Genomic DNA, 15,000 nt, shown 5'->3' with positions numbered 1-15,000 from the left:
ATAGATAGATAGATAGATAGATAGATAGATAGATAGATAGATAGATAGATAGATAGATAGATAGATGATAGATAGATACTTTATTATCACCTTAGATTGCAGTTATAACTGAATTGATAAGGTTTACCTTACATAATTAAAAAAATTAATTCAGTAAGTAAAATATATTAACTATTATGATACATTAAGATAGATCTAGGACTCTTGTTACAACTATGAAAACTAAGGTTGATCTGATCAAAACTTTTAAAAACCAAAGCCTTTGGTTTTAAAACATTTACTGTAAGATTTATCCTCTGGCTCTTATTAATAATTTTTGATTCATGTTGTCACCATCAATTATCATTTATCAGTTTTATGTACTTATTGACTGAGTGGGAGAGCCGGGTGGGTAATTATTTGGCCCTAGCGCCATGGACGAGGGCCAAATACTTTCCTGTCCGGCGCGACCTAAACTCAGTCAATAAGTATTTTATCATATGGGCTCTTCACACTATTCATGAGCACTCAAAATATGAAGTTTTGACAAAATAAGTAACAAACATTTGCACAGTATTAATCTAATATGTTACTTGCATTTGCTTTTCTGGCTGTATATAACTTGGATGTTTCAAAGCGACGAAATCCTCTAAAATTGCATCGCACGGAGCAGTATGTGTTCCTAGCAGGGCCGTACAGCTTTTAGGGAGCTTAAGCACGCGCGTTTCTGAGGCGCGGACGGCAACCGGAAGAGAAAATTTCGCGTGTCAGGACAGTGTTGTCTCCCAGATTTCTATACTAATCATCTCTAATGGAGTAAAGGTACTTGATAATGTAAATGTGGTTGTGTGAAGAGAAGTTAAAAGGGAAAACAGGTCACTTCCGGTTGTCGTCCGCGTCTAAAAAACGCGCGTGCTTAAGCTCCCTATTTCCGGCCCTGCTAGCGCTAATGCATGCGGCCCTCATACGGGGATTTTCCCAATAGTTTAACAATAAAAGAGCGCGCAGGGCCGGCCGAACGGGCCATATGATAATTAGCCTTTATTTAAGATTATTTATTCATTGATAATTTTGTAGGTAATGAACGTTTTAAGGTTTCCGTGTCTGTAGAGTGCGGTGATTCGGCCAGTGTATTATATCTAAAATAACTTCGAAGCTCTTTGTTCCTTTCCGTTTCGTTGCTCTGTCGCATAAGTTTCAATAACTCAAACAATTGTTTTTTTAGGTTCCTATCAAAATCACAGAGAACCTCGACCCGCTGACTTTGTTAACTGACAATGCAACCGTTGCCCAGTGGAACAACGAGAACCTACCAAGCGACAGAATGAGTACAGAGAACGCTACTATTCTCACTAACTGCGAACGATGGCCGCTAATGATCGATCCACAGCTGCAAGGAGTAAAGTGGATAAAAACTCGAGAAGGAGAAGAACTGAGAGTGGTCCGACTTGGACAAAAAGGGTAGGCATTCTTTGTTTCTTGGAATCTCGTTGGTACGTTTGTCTCAAACATTTCTTATGTAAAGTGCCATTTTCCACGAGTTTCTTTCCCAAAACAAAGGAGAATGGCTTTGGAAGCGAGCGGGTCTTTGAAAGAGACGAATTTTGAAGACAAACGAGTGCTTCCTTAACGCGCACGAAAAGCCTTTTTCCTTAAGAGTATTCTGTTGAGCGGTTTAGTGTTTGAACCAGGCTATGTTTATATTTATGTATTTTATTTCTATCATTGTTAACTAATTAATTACAAATTACAATAACGACAAAAATTAATATAATACAAAGCAGTTCCGCCCGCAAATAGCCAACGCTAGTCGAGGCGGGCGACCTAAGGTTATTGAAAACAAGGTGTAAAAGAAAATTAATTAACTAGGAAAGTAAATTGAATGTTGCAAGATAGCAATGTATATATTGGAATAAATGTGAAATTTTGCAAAGAAAAGAAGGAAATCGTGGGCATAACTTGAAGTCTCAGCGAGAAGGAGATTATATGTTAAAGTTGCCCACAAAATGGACTGATTTGTTTGAATTGATCAGTTTCTCTAGTGTATCATCGAAGTATTCTTGAAAGCGCTGAGGGGAATTATATTGTCGATTAATAATGCCACAAACGGTGTTGCGTTTCCCCGAATTTACCTCAATTTATATTCATACCAAAACCTCGAGAAGCCAGAGGCGTTGGGACGTACTCAAATACCTATCCTGGAATGGCAGGGTTGAAATTCAGATTTCTGCCGCTTACAATCTTTGTTTCCGAAATTACCAATAATGGAGAAATTAAAATCTAACTAATCAAGGAGATGGGTCTGAAAATATTCAGCGAAACATGAATCCTGAACGTATTTTGGGAGTTCACTTTTATACTTATGGAAGCTATGAGGAGAATAGTAGCGGCATTGAATATCGTGATTGTTAAGACCGTTACCAGGACTAGCATGAGGCATGGCCCAAACTAATGTACCTAACTCTTAAAAACGAACTGCGGCGTAATCAAATTCTCGTCATTTCTCCCGTGTTTCAAAATCTCGGACCAAAAGAATACAGTAGAAATGTGACCATATCAAGGTTGCTTTTTGACCAATGGTTACTTAAGCCAAGTTTTTTTTTTGCTGACTCACTTTCTGATACCGTTCATTGTTTTATCAGGTACTTGGATGCCATCGAACGAGCAGTAGCGAACGGTGACTGCGTTTTGATCGAAAACATGGGCGAAAACATGGACCCAGTGCTGGATGCCCTTGTCGGCCGAAATACCATCAAGAAAGGAAGGTTTGTTGATAATAATTATTCATTCAAGCACAGTGCATAACCATGCAACGCATTCCGTTGTCTCGGTTATCAGCTGGTATACCGCATGACCCTATATGGAAACTAATTGCGTTGGTCGTTTTGTAAATACAGCATGTTGTCCTTGGTCAGCGAGGTCCTGTGATGTTATATTCCCATGTTAACTAAAATACGACCAAAGACAAATGTGTCGGATGACATATTGATTATTCTTCTTTCGGCTTTCCTGCCATCGCGGGAGGCCTCAGGGTCTTTAAATAACTGAGGAGAAAGTGCTGCCTTTGTAACTACATCTGCAAACGGTTAGACTTTCAAGTCTTCTCGGATAAGGACGATAAACCAGAGGTCCCGTCTCACAGCCCTTGTTCTTTAACTCTGTGGGACGTTAAAGATCCCACACACTATTCGACAAGAGTAGGGCACGGAGTTCCGGGTGTTGTGGTCTGACCTTTCCAGCACGTGGTCCGCCTGGCAGGATTAGCTTGAAGGGCTTCTGTGTGAATGAGACCACAATTGTGTATAACAGCCAGAAGTCAGGCCACTTAGCCAAGTGCTGGAGCAAAAAGATTATGATTAAAGATTAAAAGAGAAATGGTGCTTGGAAAGTCCTTATTTTGCAAAGCGTCAACAAACGCGCAGATATCGTCAGTTAGTACAATTACAAGCGGAAGCAAAGAAAGAAAACCTCAAATTGTTAATTTAGCTTAAAAGCTTACAGTTCAAGGACCCCCCTTCCCCCTTAAAAATGCGCAAAACCTTGCCCTAATTTCACACTTTTCCCTTCTTAATCTACTTCCGCTTGACAGGTACATCAAGATGGGAGACAAAGAGGTCGAGTACCATCCAGAATTCCGTCTCATTCTTCACACCAAACTGGCCAATCCACATTACAAACCCGAAATGCAGGCCCAAACTACCCTTATTAACTTTACGGTCACACGTGAAGGCTTGGAAGATCAGTTGTTGGCCGACGTTGTGCGAAAAGAGAGGCCTGACCTCGAGGAAACCAAGGCCAATTTGACCCAGCAAATGAACCAGTTCACTATCAAGATCAAAGAACTTGAAGATGCGTTGCTGGCTCGGCTGTCTGCGGCGGGTGGAAACTTCTTAGGCGATTACGCTCTTGTGGAAAACTTAGAGAACACAAAAAGAACCGCCGCTGAAATTGAGGTTAAAGTTGCTGAGGGCAAAACAACTGAAGTCAAGATTAATGAAGCCCGCGAGCAGTACCGGCCAGCGGCTTCTCGATCTTCCCTGTTATATTTTATATTGAACGATCTGAATAAGATCAACCCCATTTATCAGTTCTCTCTGAAGGTTAGTCAAAATAGTTTCTTCACTTTATCCTTTCAGGATACGGTTCTTTTGTCCATTTCAGGGAATACATCCACATACCACTCAAGCAAGTAGTCCTTTTCTTCCGTTTTGATAAGTTAACTCTGGGGCCATAAAAATAACTTAATTTAATACGGATTCAACTTGTGGTACCAGCTAGTAACCCAGTATTTTACACCATGGGTCTCCCAAATGGTAATGGTTGGGGATCCCGATTGGCAGAAGGTAACTTGTCGGTTAAGAGGCGTGCTGGAATTGAATTCGGGATTCGGAAGCACCGAAGACACATCCAACCAGTAGTTATAGCGGGATTGGACCCCAGCCCAACCGGAACCAAACTCAACCCCTCTTCTCACTTGACCGCGCCGCAGGACTTCGCGAATGGATAGATGGGTAAGAGGTTGCTTCGATACCTCTTTGAGTGCTGATTCGCTGTTTTCTTCTCTTCAGGCCTTTAACGTGGTGTTCCAAAAAGCTATTGACAAAGCTGAACCGGCAGAGGAAGTCAAAGTGCGCGTAAACAATCTAATTGATTGCATTACATTTTCTGTGTTCATCTACACCACCCGCGGGTTGTTTGAAAAGGACAAACTTATCTTTACAGCACAAGTAGCTTTTCAGGTAAGCAGCTTCAATTAGGGCGTTCTGAGGGTGTGTTCTGTGTAAAAACTATTCGCGACGGGATATACGCTGATCGCGTCCGTTTTTGGGTGGTGTAAAAAGTTATCATTCCAGCTGTTTATTCTGCCACCGATAGACGAATGAACTAAATGAAGGATGCGGTATTTGAGTGAAATCGCGCGTGACCTGATGTAGAAATGTCGAGCGAGTTAATTTATATTAGTATAAATACACAGGTGATTATACAAAATCGCGCGCTCTCATTGGCTCGCTATCTCGACGGACAAAATGGCTGCCAGTAGTCGTTTTGCCACTGTAAGTGAAGATGATTTCGCGTTGAAATGTTTTTTTTTTCTCTTTTTTGAAATAATCACCTGTGTATTTATACTAAAACAATTATTCGCCTCAGGCTCAGTGATTATCGGTGAATATTCACCTCGACTTCGTCTCGGTGAATATTCACCGATAATCACTTCGCCTTCGGCGAATAATTGTTAAATAGTCAAAAATTATACTTGATAATGTAGCGACTAGGAACCAAGTACAAGCAATTAGCCCAGAAAAAGTAAAGAAACGGAAAGAAGACAAGTAAGTGTAGAGGAGTTAAAATGAGAAGTTGTGGCGGACTAATAACAGAATAGCTTATCCCCGAACCCCCGCCCCGTGTAGCTCTAAGAATATTGAATCAAAAAACTGTACTTTCAGTCTTTTTTATTCACGTCTCAATTCTTTCTGCAGATCCTATTGATGAAGAAGGAGATTGTACCTCACGAGTTGGAATTCCTGCTCCGTTTTCCGGCTGTTATGAACGTGACAAGTCCAGTCGACTTTCTCAATAATCTTTGCTGGGGAGGGATTAAGGTTAGAGATTGGTTAATTACAATTACAATAGTCACTTCTTTCGCTGGCAGCTATACAGAGGCGTGGTGCTGAGTGCCTTCGCAAAAAAGAAATGTACTTGAAATTTGGGGATTTTAACAGCTTGCTTCGTTAGTCTACTAGATATCGGCATTCGTTAAAAGATACGGGTTCGAGTCTCACTCTTCGGAATCTTTATTTATTCTTTTCAACTTCAAACCTCTTTCCAACAAAGAAATTAGGCTTACTCAATCCAATTTCATCGCATGCAAGGGTAAAGGTGGTTTCGGTGGATGTGATCCGAAGTCCTCCCATGACCATCTCTGAAACCATAGTATTGAAACCAAATAAAGAGATCTTACTAGTATTTTTCACCTTTCATGTAAATGACCCTCATCAGGTGGCAACTGGCGATGATGCGAGAGAACAAGGGATGGTGATTGTCTTAATATGTAGTTAATTACAACAAGCGTACTTTTGTCGTTCCTATGCCTTGTTGTAGGCTCTGAGTAACATGGAAGAATTCCGTAATCTCGATCGTGATATCGAGGGATCTGCCAAGAGATGGAAAAAGTTTGTTGAGAGTGAATGTCCCGAGAAAGAGAAATTCCCCCAGGAGTGGAAAAACAAAAGCTCTTTGCAGAAGCTCTGCATGATGAGAGCTCTGAGGCCAGACAGAATGACTTACGCTGTGAGGTAAGTAATTCAAAAATTGGCAAGCCAACAGACGCACACAAAAGAAAGGCATGAGCTGTGTGTTTTATCGGAATGAGAGGGAACGTTTGTACTTTTTCTCCTTTGTGGAGAAAGTGAAAAGTAAATAAGGAGGGATATATTTCCCCTTGCCCTGCTGATCCCATTCCCTTTCCCAGCTTCAACAGTTTACGCAGCTTGTCGTGGTGCAATGAAGAACTTCATACCCCCAACATTTCCGATCAAATCACTAGTTTAGTCCCTTTTTTCCATTTCGACCTCTGAGAAGTGTTGAAGCCAATTAACACTGAAATGTCTGTAAAATAAAGGATCGCACATGCGGTAGTGCCATGAAAGTAATGTCGCGATTGATTGATAGGACAAACATACGTGTCCTATTTACATAGCATTTTTGCAGTGGGCTCGGACATCAGCATACTAAGGGCGCCGATGGCAGCCGCTATCAGTCCATTTTATGAGCCCACTGAACCCTCCCAACCCATGATGAGTGATGATGTAAGTGATGAAGATAGACCACAACACCGGGAACCACGTCCCCTACAAAATACAACATGCGGCACCGTCGACCGATGCTCATCCGAGCAGCCGATTCTGTTGGGATTGTACCAACTTGTATGACAACAACTGATGTATCTAGAAATCGCTTTGCTCATACCAATTCTCTTGTGTCGCCTTCCTCTCTACAGCGGTTTTGTCGAAGAGAAGATGGGCTCAAAATACGTGGAGAATCGTCAAGTGGAGTTTGCAAAGTCGTATGAGGAGAGCGGGCCTGGAACGCCAATCTTCTTCATCCTTTCCCCAGGTGTGGACCCTTTGAAGGACGTGGAGGCCTTGGGGAAAAAAATCGGTTTCACCATTGATAACAAAAACTTCCACAATGTTTCTCTAGGACAGGTGAGTAACGGACGCATTGCGTTTATGTTGTTTTGTTCTATGTACCCGCATTTTGAGACGCGATATTTTTAAAAGTGTTCAACAGATGAAAAAGGCGTTCAAGTTTGGTGCGAGTGTTTCCTCGCTCGTTCGCGTAAGGAGTTCAGTCTTTTTCCCGGGCGCTTGGTATACCGGCTGTTTTCTCTCGTGTATTTTATTTTATTTTATTTAGTAAGACGACTGACATTTAACGTGTTTCTTTGTTAGGGTCAAGAAATCGTTGCAGAGCAGAGTCTTGACTTGGCGGCAAAGGAAGGACATTGGGTTATTTTGCAGGTAAATAAAATCCTTATGACATAATTGCCAAAGTCACGCTTTTTTCAAATGTACGCAACATTGTATTTGTAGGTTCTATAGTTGTGTTATTTTGATCTTTTGATATTTACATTCAGTCATTTATTTTCCCCTTTCTCGATCTATTGTTTTTACTCGGGTCGATAATGTTGCGAATGCTCTTGCAGTGATAGAAAGCACTAATTACGGGTCAAATTTTGACCAGTTTGACGGACGTAAAATGTAAGTAATCTCGGGCTTAATACTTGACAGATAAGCAGCTTTTTCTTGCCGTTTTCCTAGAATATCCATCTTGTAAAGAAGTGGCTTCCAACACTGGAGAAAAAACTAGAGGCTTACAGCGAAGGAAGCCATGAGAACTATCGAGTATACATCTCGGCTGAACCCGCAGGCACGCCCGAGTCTCATATCATCCCTCAAGGAATTCTGGAGTCCTCGATCAAGATTACAAATGAGCCACCCACAGGAATGCAGGCCAACTTACATCAGGCGCTCGACAACTTTAACCAGGTCAGTACAACAATTTGGTAGATTTGTGTTGCATGCGGTTCTTATTATACCGGAGTACATTCGAGTTAGGGTCTTGGATGAAGTTCACTCAAGTAACTTAGCTCGCTGTCACCCATTTTATGCTCTTTCGGTGGGGTTCCGCCTTGAATCGGCTGACATGTAATACTCGAAAGAAATACTCGAAACGAAGAATTTAATTTATTTTCTACATTCCAGAAACTAGGGATTAATGAACGTAGAGACGAACATTTAAAATATATCGTAAAGGTATCCTAGATACTTTCATTTTGAGTACATAATTCCCTCATAAAAATCTGCAGCAGGACTGACCAAATGGTAAGAGCACTGCCTTCCACCAATATATGTCGTGAGGTGATTCCCGGAGTTCGCGGCTCACATCTGGCTTGAGTCAAGTTTGTTGGTTCTCTACTCTGCTTGGAGTGGTTTCCTCCGTATTTTTTTTGTTTTTCTCTCTCGTTGAAAATAAAAACACCAGCCTTTGATTTGTAATGAAGGAGGTGGTAAAAGCATGAAGAGGTGTGTGTCCTACTTCAATGATGACTCAAGGATCACTCGCAAAAAAATTCGAGTTCTCCTTTGCGGGAATCCAACCAACGACCTTTCGATTACTAGTTCGCATGTTCTACCGCTGAGCTATAGGAGTCTCTTGGAAGCGAGGCCATTAAACTTGTTTAAGGTCACAATTATTGTCCCGCTGTACTAACAGGACTGAATGTGTCGAAATGACGCTTTTTTTTTCTTTCTGGACTCCTGCAAAAAAGCAAGCAATTTTTTTCCCGAGTATCCGTAAACACGAAGACGCTCTATGAAAGGGGTGGCTTTACGCTCTGATTTCGAGCACGACAGATTATCCAAGATGGCGATCAACTGACAGCAACACCAAGAAGGAATATTTTCAGGACGAAAAAAAGTGACTGGGAGTTTTAAGCAAGAACGATAAACAACATCTTTCAACATGTTACAGACACTTTCCCGTTAGGGGACTTATTATTGCACAAATTATTACAGAGCTTTGTATGCGTCCACGGTTGAGTGCTATATCATCTGCATGTGCCTAAGGTAACACGCCTTTTCTAAAAAAGTACATCGCTCCATCTAATTTGATTTCCTTTCACTTACAGTCTTTCAGATTAGTAGAGCGCTTCTGCTGGGGTATATATATGAGCTTTAAACTTCGATAAAATGATTGTTATTCTTTTTCTTCTTGTGATATTTTCGTTCCTTTTTAAAAGGCAACAACCATTTGTTCTTTGGAAAAACAGCTGATGAAACCTACATAGCGCATTTTATCGACTTAACTAATATGATTTTTTTTTTTTTTCGCAATGGCCTATTTAACATGACATTGTTTTTGTTTTGTTTTAAGGACACACTTGAAATGTGCGCCCGAGAGAATGAATTCAAGAGCATACTGTTCGCTTTGTGCTATTTCCACGCATGCGTAGCTGAGCGCCGTAAGTTTGGACCTCAGGGATGGAACAGATCTTACCCATTCAACACTGGTGACCTGACCATCAGTGTAAATGTACTTTATAACTACCTTGAGGCCAATGCCAAGGTGAGCGAAACTGATAGGCCGATCTTTGTTTACTTCGGCACTTTTTGGTTTAACAAAGAACGCCGTCTTGTCACTACGAGAGAATTAAAATGGCACTAAGGTAAAATTCTGTAGTTTTATTCCCAAAACCCGAAAATGTCCCTTTTGACTGAAGGCTAGTTTTGCCTGCATGGCCTCATACACCGTAAGACTTTTTGAGCTGGCCACATTTGCTGGAGAGAATAGGCCCTCAGACCACAAAGCCGGGAACTCAGTGTCGTGCTCTTTCAAAGAATTTTACAAGCAAGAGTTTTGTGACGGGGACTAATTTTCCGAGAAAACTTGAAAGTCCAGTCATTTGCGTACGAGATAAGAAAGGCAACACTTTTTGCTTGAGACCCTGCGGGTCGCAAACCCGTGACCTCATGGGACGAATATTCAATGGGCTCGCGTTTGAGCCATATTTGGTACATGCGCTGGAAATATGGCGACAGAAGATTGAGAATCGCGAGCTACGCTTGCTCCGTAGAAGTCAGCTCAGACATAGTTGTGAGTGCAGTGTGAAAGGAAAAAGGAAACTGAGGAATGGAAAGGAACTTTATTTAAGTGTCTAATCTTTTAGCGCTGTAGCACTAATTTGGGACACTGTAAATTGAAATTAAGGAAAATCAATTCAAATTTTGGTTTTTGAGGAGAGGGGAAAACCGGAGTACCCGGAGAAAAACCTCTCGGAGCACATTAGAGAACCAACAAACTGGAAGAAGTGGATTGTGTTTTTTATCTCCTCATTCAGGTTCCATGGACTGATCTGCGTTACTTATTCGGTGAGATCATGTACGGAGGACACATTACAGATGACTGGGACAGAAGGCTGTGTAAAACCTACTTAGAGGAGTACATGAAACCCGACATGGTAAGAGTGTTGCAAACGTCACCATAGTTTCTCGGAATTTCCAATGTCCAACCATTTGCACATGAATCTCTTGGCAAACTCAAAGCTTTATGGAGAAATTAAACGTCGCATTTGTGTCATCGCGTTTACATGAAATTGCAAAATTGCGAAGGCTACTGTTTGTCCTAAAAACACAGATATGTCCAGAAATGCAGGTAATTAGATGCACGGCTCGGATTTCAATAAGCGTAACCCCTTTCTCCTCTCTCAGAATGTCTCGTCATACAGACTTTCCCCAAGGGCTTCTCCTCAAGTAAGGACGGATAAACAGCTACATTTACCCTAAGCTAAAAATGACGCTAACCCTAACCTTATTGTTGGAAATAGGTAGCAAATGCTTAGACTTAAAGGGACACTTCGTCTTATGTGTACAACTTGAGTGCGAAGTGAAGTTTTCGTAATAGCCATAGGCTAATGAACTTGTGGCCCTCAATCAGACCAAATCACAACACCGGGATCAGTGTGGGGGATCTTTCACTTCCCACAGGGTCGGGTTGTGAGACGGGGCCTATATGGTTTATAGTCCTTATGCGAGAAGACTAGAGAGTTCAACCATTTTGAGATGACATTACAAAGACAGCACTTTCTCCTCAGTTATTTCAAGATCCTGGGTGTTGGTCCGTCCTGAGTCGAACTCACGACCTCCCGCATGGCAGCCCGGTGCTCAACCAACGTAACTTAGCCACTGGTGCATCTAATTACTCGCGTTTATGAAAACTCCCTCTTTCTTACTCAGTTGTCTTTCTCCTTTGAGAAGTTGCTCGTTGCTCAGGCAAGAAATGAATGCACATTTCGGCCTGGCGTTTGCCGTTTGCTACAAACGTGATGGTAAATCCCGCTAATCTCTCAATTGTGTTTATGTTTGCAGCTTGAAGGAGAGATGAACCTTGCACCGGGATTTCCCATCCCTCCAAATTCGGACTACAAAACCTATCACAACTACATCGACGAAGTGTTACCAGCCGAGAGCCCTTACCTGTACGGTCTGCACCCTAATGCTGAGATCGGCTTCTTGACGGCTACTTCGGACAATCTCTTCCGTACCGTTTTGGAAATGCAACCCAGGGATGCAGGGGCCGGGGGCGGTGGGGGTCAGACCAGAGAGGAAAAGGTGGGTAATCCTTCTATTTTCACATTTTTATTCATTCATCCTGTAATTCGTAAGTAAATGTTTAGCCCGCAACGAGACCATTTGATCATTTATCATAAGAAGTGATTTTCGCCCCTTCTCTTCAGGCAGTCCGCCATCTTGGATGAGTCGTGGAAGAGGGGATTGCGTTACAGGAAGGGGAAGAGCTATCCATTTTAATAGGCAGGGTCCTTGTTTAATAGTGTGACCATTTATCGTGGGTGGTGACACAGGCATCTCGCTACTTGCACAATCCCATAGTGCAATCCGTTTTGGGGGGTTCTTTACATAAAAATCGAAGTCATAGAAGAATACTAACTGTGTGTGGGTCGACCTCAAATACGACCCATGAATCGCAGTGTGGAATTGTTTATTATAATCCTCTGTTGAGTGAAGTGAGAGAGTGCTTTGTCAATTCCCTTGAAGGGCTCGATAACCCAATCCTCAGGGATCATTTTACCAATTCGAAGGTAAATAACGAACAAAAATGGAGTTCGCTCGAAAGATTTTTCAAACTGTCTTTTTACATGTTTTCCAAACAGGTCAAGCAGGTTTTGGATGAAATCCTTGAAAAGCTGCCTGACGAGTTCAACGTGCAAGAGATGATGGCTCGTGTCGAAGATCGCACACCGTACACTGTGGTCGCATTCCAGGAGTGTGAGCGGATGAACATCCTCACCAGTGAGATCAAACGATCTCTGAAAGAGTTGGACTTGGGTTTGAAAGTAAGACCGGCTTCTTTAAAAATTTAGACTCCCCTTTACCATCGAGTTTCATTTGATTTCGGTAACGGTTAATCCCTCTTCTAAACTTCTTCTAGATGTGTCGCTGCCTTGCTCGTTGACTTTTCAGACCTTAAAGAAAAGACATACTTCTCGTTTTTTTGCTCTTGGTTTGTTTCTCAGCAGACATCTTTATGTTTTGCTCTGGGGAAACTCTGAAATTGAGGCTGCTCTCTTTTCAAAACAAATCACCCAACTGTGATGAAAACACGAGATCAGGAATATTTTTGAAACGTCTTATCTATACAATTCATGCGATGGTCATCAAAACTGAGCTCATGTCGGTCTTTTGATGACAAGACGTGTATCCGAATTTTTTCTTTGCAGGGCGAACTGACCATCACCGCTGACATGGAGGAATTGGGCAATGCACTCTTCCTGGATGATGTCCCCGAATCCTGGACGCGCCGTGCTTACCCATCCATGTCAGGGCTGGCCGCATGGTTTGTGGACTTGTTGCTGCGAATCAAAGAGTTAGAGAGTTGGACTTCGGATTTCTGTTTGCCCAATGTCGTTTGGCTCTCAGGTTTCTTCAATCCTCAATCTTTCCTTACTGCCATTGAGCAGTCCATGGCGAGAAAGAATGAATGGCCATTGGACAAGATGGCTTTGCAAGTAAGTGCTGTCGCTCGTGTGCTTTATCCATTTCCTTCTGGCCCCAGTTGCTCCAAGGGCAGACAACTTTAACCATTGGATACGTCATTATCCACAGTGTCCAGAGTGAAAAATATACTTCACGTTAAATGTTGGCCAAGAGTTTTCTTACACTTCTTTTAAGTAGATGTGCTTAGAGTGTGCATATTCACAGCTAGGAGGGTAAAATACTGAAATATTTGCAGAGATTGAAACTGAAGGATATTGACTTATTCACTGAATAAAGTTGAACAACTGGTGCCTAACATACAGAAAGTCGTCTTAACAAGGGCGTTTCCACACCTTGCTGTAAGGGGGAGGTTAGGGGCCGACGCCTTGACCTGGCCAAGGGCCTGCAATTTGTCCAAACGAAATTAGGGTAAGCTTCCCTTGATGCTTTCAACTGTATACCGTGAAGAGCTCTAGATATATTACCTGTGTGTTTTATTAGGTGGATGTAACAAAGAAGAACAAGGAAGATTTTAACAGTCCACCCAGGGAAGGCGCTTATGTACACGGGCTGTTTATGGAAGGCGCACGTTGGGACACACAGACAGGCATGATAGCTGAATCAAGGCTGAAAGAGCTTACTCCTGGTATGCCTGTGATGTTTATTCGGGCCATACCAGTGGACAAACAGGAAACCAAGAACGTGTACGAGTGTCCTGTTTACAAGACAAGACAGCGAGGCCCTACATATGTGTGGAACTTCTTTCTTAAGACCAAGGAGTCTCCTGCCAAGTGGACTCTGGCAGGAGTAGCTCTGCTGCTGAGCTGTTGAAACGCGTACATTGGGTGTTTATATATGTACCGTTCACAAGGGTCTTTTTTTGTCTGGTTCTTTGATGATTTTTTAGCATATCTTAGCGTTTAGAACTGATTTCGAAATTTCCAAGAAATGTGTGGAAAATTTCGGTGTTAATCTTCAAATGTCACTTATTTTGGTCGTTAGCTTGCTAATTGTATTATCTGAAGATTCTGTGATATCGCTCCAAACGAATCTTGATTTCCACAAACTTAAATCGCTTTCTGCTTGGTTAGTGATATCTTTGAAAAACATTAGGATTATGTTCTCCTTTTTTCTCTCATACTTGCAAACATGCGTGTCATCTTTGTGAATTATTCAGATTTGTACTCACTCTCAATTCGCTCACCAAGTGGCATTGGAAACTGATTTCGTTTCGTAGCACTTTCGAAGTGTGAAAATATTTATGTGTATATATTGCTTGTGAAATAAAAACGAGTCTGATTTAATTTTGTGTTAATTTGCGCGGCTAGAATAGCTTCCAGTGGAGTCAACGGGCTTGGTGATGTTGGAAACCTTTTCTCAATAAAAGAATCGTAATCCATTTTCAGGTGCAAACTGAGGCAGTGTTGAACACAATTGCCATCATTGCCAAAGAAAGCTTCCGAGAACATTTTGCTTAGTTTGTTGAGCATCGGAGCGCGGTGCGGGAAGTCGTGGGTTCAACCACAGCCGGACCAAGATTCGGCGCCTTTTAAAGGAGGTCCTATACGGGCCCGGTTGCTATGTAAATTTCCATCGGCCATTTTTCAGGTCGAAGAGCGGCAGGCAATAGACACCCCGCTTGGCCATATGTGTTTTATTGTTGAACACTCACATGGTCTGAAAATAATAGCGTTGCGAACACTCTTTTTTCGCTCGAAACCTGCGCTTTTACTCGGATGAGGATTGGCACTAGTTAGGCATGCGCATTCTTTGCATGTCAGTTCAAATTAAACGATTCCACCATTCAGATTTCGTTTCTTCTGTTTTACGAGTTTCTTGGACAGTCATTGTTCTAACCTGAGTTTCAGTCCTTCGTGAGGGGTAGGGGGTCCCCTTCCAAGAAAAGTCTGATACTCGTGCTATCATGATTTACCCACCGACTGACAGTTTGCATTGTCGTCCAGCCATC

At 42.1% G+C, this 15,000-nt stretch overlaps 1 protein-coding gene across 1 annotated transcript in view; it reads left to right on the top strand.

Moving 5' to 3' along the window:
• Positions 1–14,335, top strand: part of LOC138059180 (dynein beta chain, ciliary-like) — a 65,746-nt gene extending 51,411 nt beyond the window's left edge. Inside the window, exons 49-63 of the mRNA XM_068904723.1 lie at positions 1,205–1,440; positions 2,622–2,744; positions 3,569–4,079; positions 4,548–4,718; positions 5,457–5,579; positions 6,079–6,272; positions 6,977–7,184; positions 7,431–7,499; positions 7,800–8,027; positions 9,415–9,606; positions 10,379–10,498; positions 11,406–11,648; positions 12,209–12,391; positions 12,776–13,063; positions 13,533–14,335. Of these exons, the coding sequence (XP_068760824.1) occupies positions 1,205–1,440; positions 2,622–2,744; positions 3,569–4,079; positions 4,548–4,718; positions 5,457–5,579; positions 6,079–6,272; positions 6,977–7,184; positions 7,431–7,499; positions 7,800–8,027; positions 9,415–9,606; positions 10,379–10,498; positions 11,406–11,648; positions 12,209–12,391; positions 12,776–13,063; positions 13,533–13,862 (3,219 nt within the window). The 3' untranslated portion in view covers positions 13,863–14,335. The remainder of the gene's footprint in view (positions 1–1,204; positions 1,441–2,621; positions 2,745–3,568; positions 4,080–4,547; positions 4,719–5,456; positions 5,580–6,078; positions 6,273–6,976; positions 7,185–7,430; positions 7,500–7,799; positions 8,028–9,414; positions 9,607–10,378; positions 10,499–11,405; positions 11,649–12,208; positions 12,392–12,775; positions 13,064–13,532) is intronic.
• Positions 14,336–15,000: the final 665 nt, after the last annotated feature.

Source organism: Montipora capricornis, chromosome 8, assembly GCF_036669925.1.
Source record: "Montipora capricornis isolate CH-2021 chromosome 8, ASM3666992v2, whole genome shotgun sequence".
NCBI classification, from domain to species: Eukaryota; Metazoa; Cnidaria; class Anthozoa; order Scleractinia; family Acroporidae; genus Montipora; species Montipora capricornis.
The sequence above is the reverse complement of the archived record's forward strand: the minus strand, read 5'-3'. Positions and strand labels throughout refer to the sequence as shown.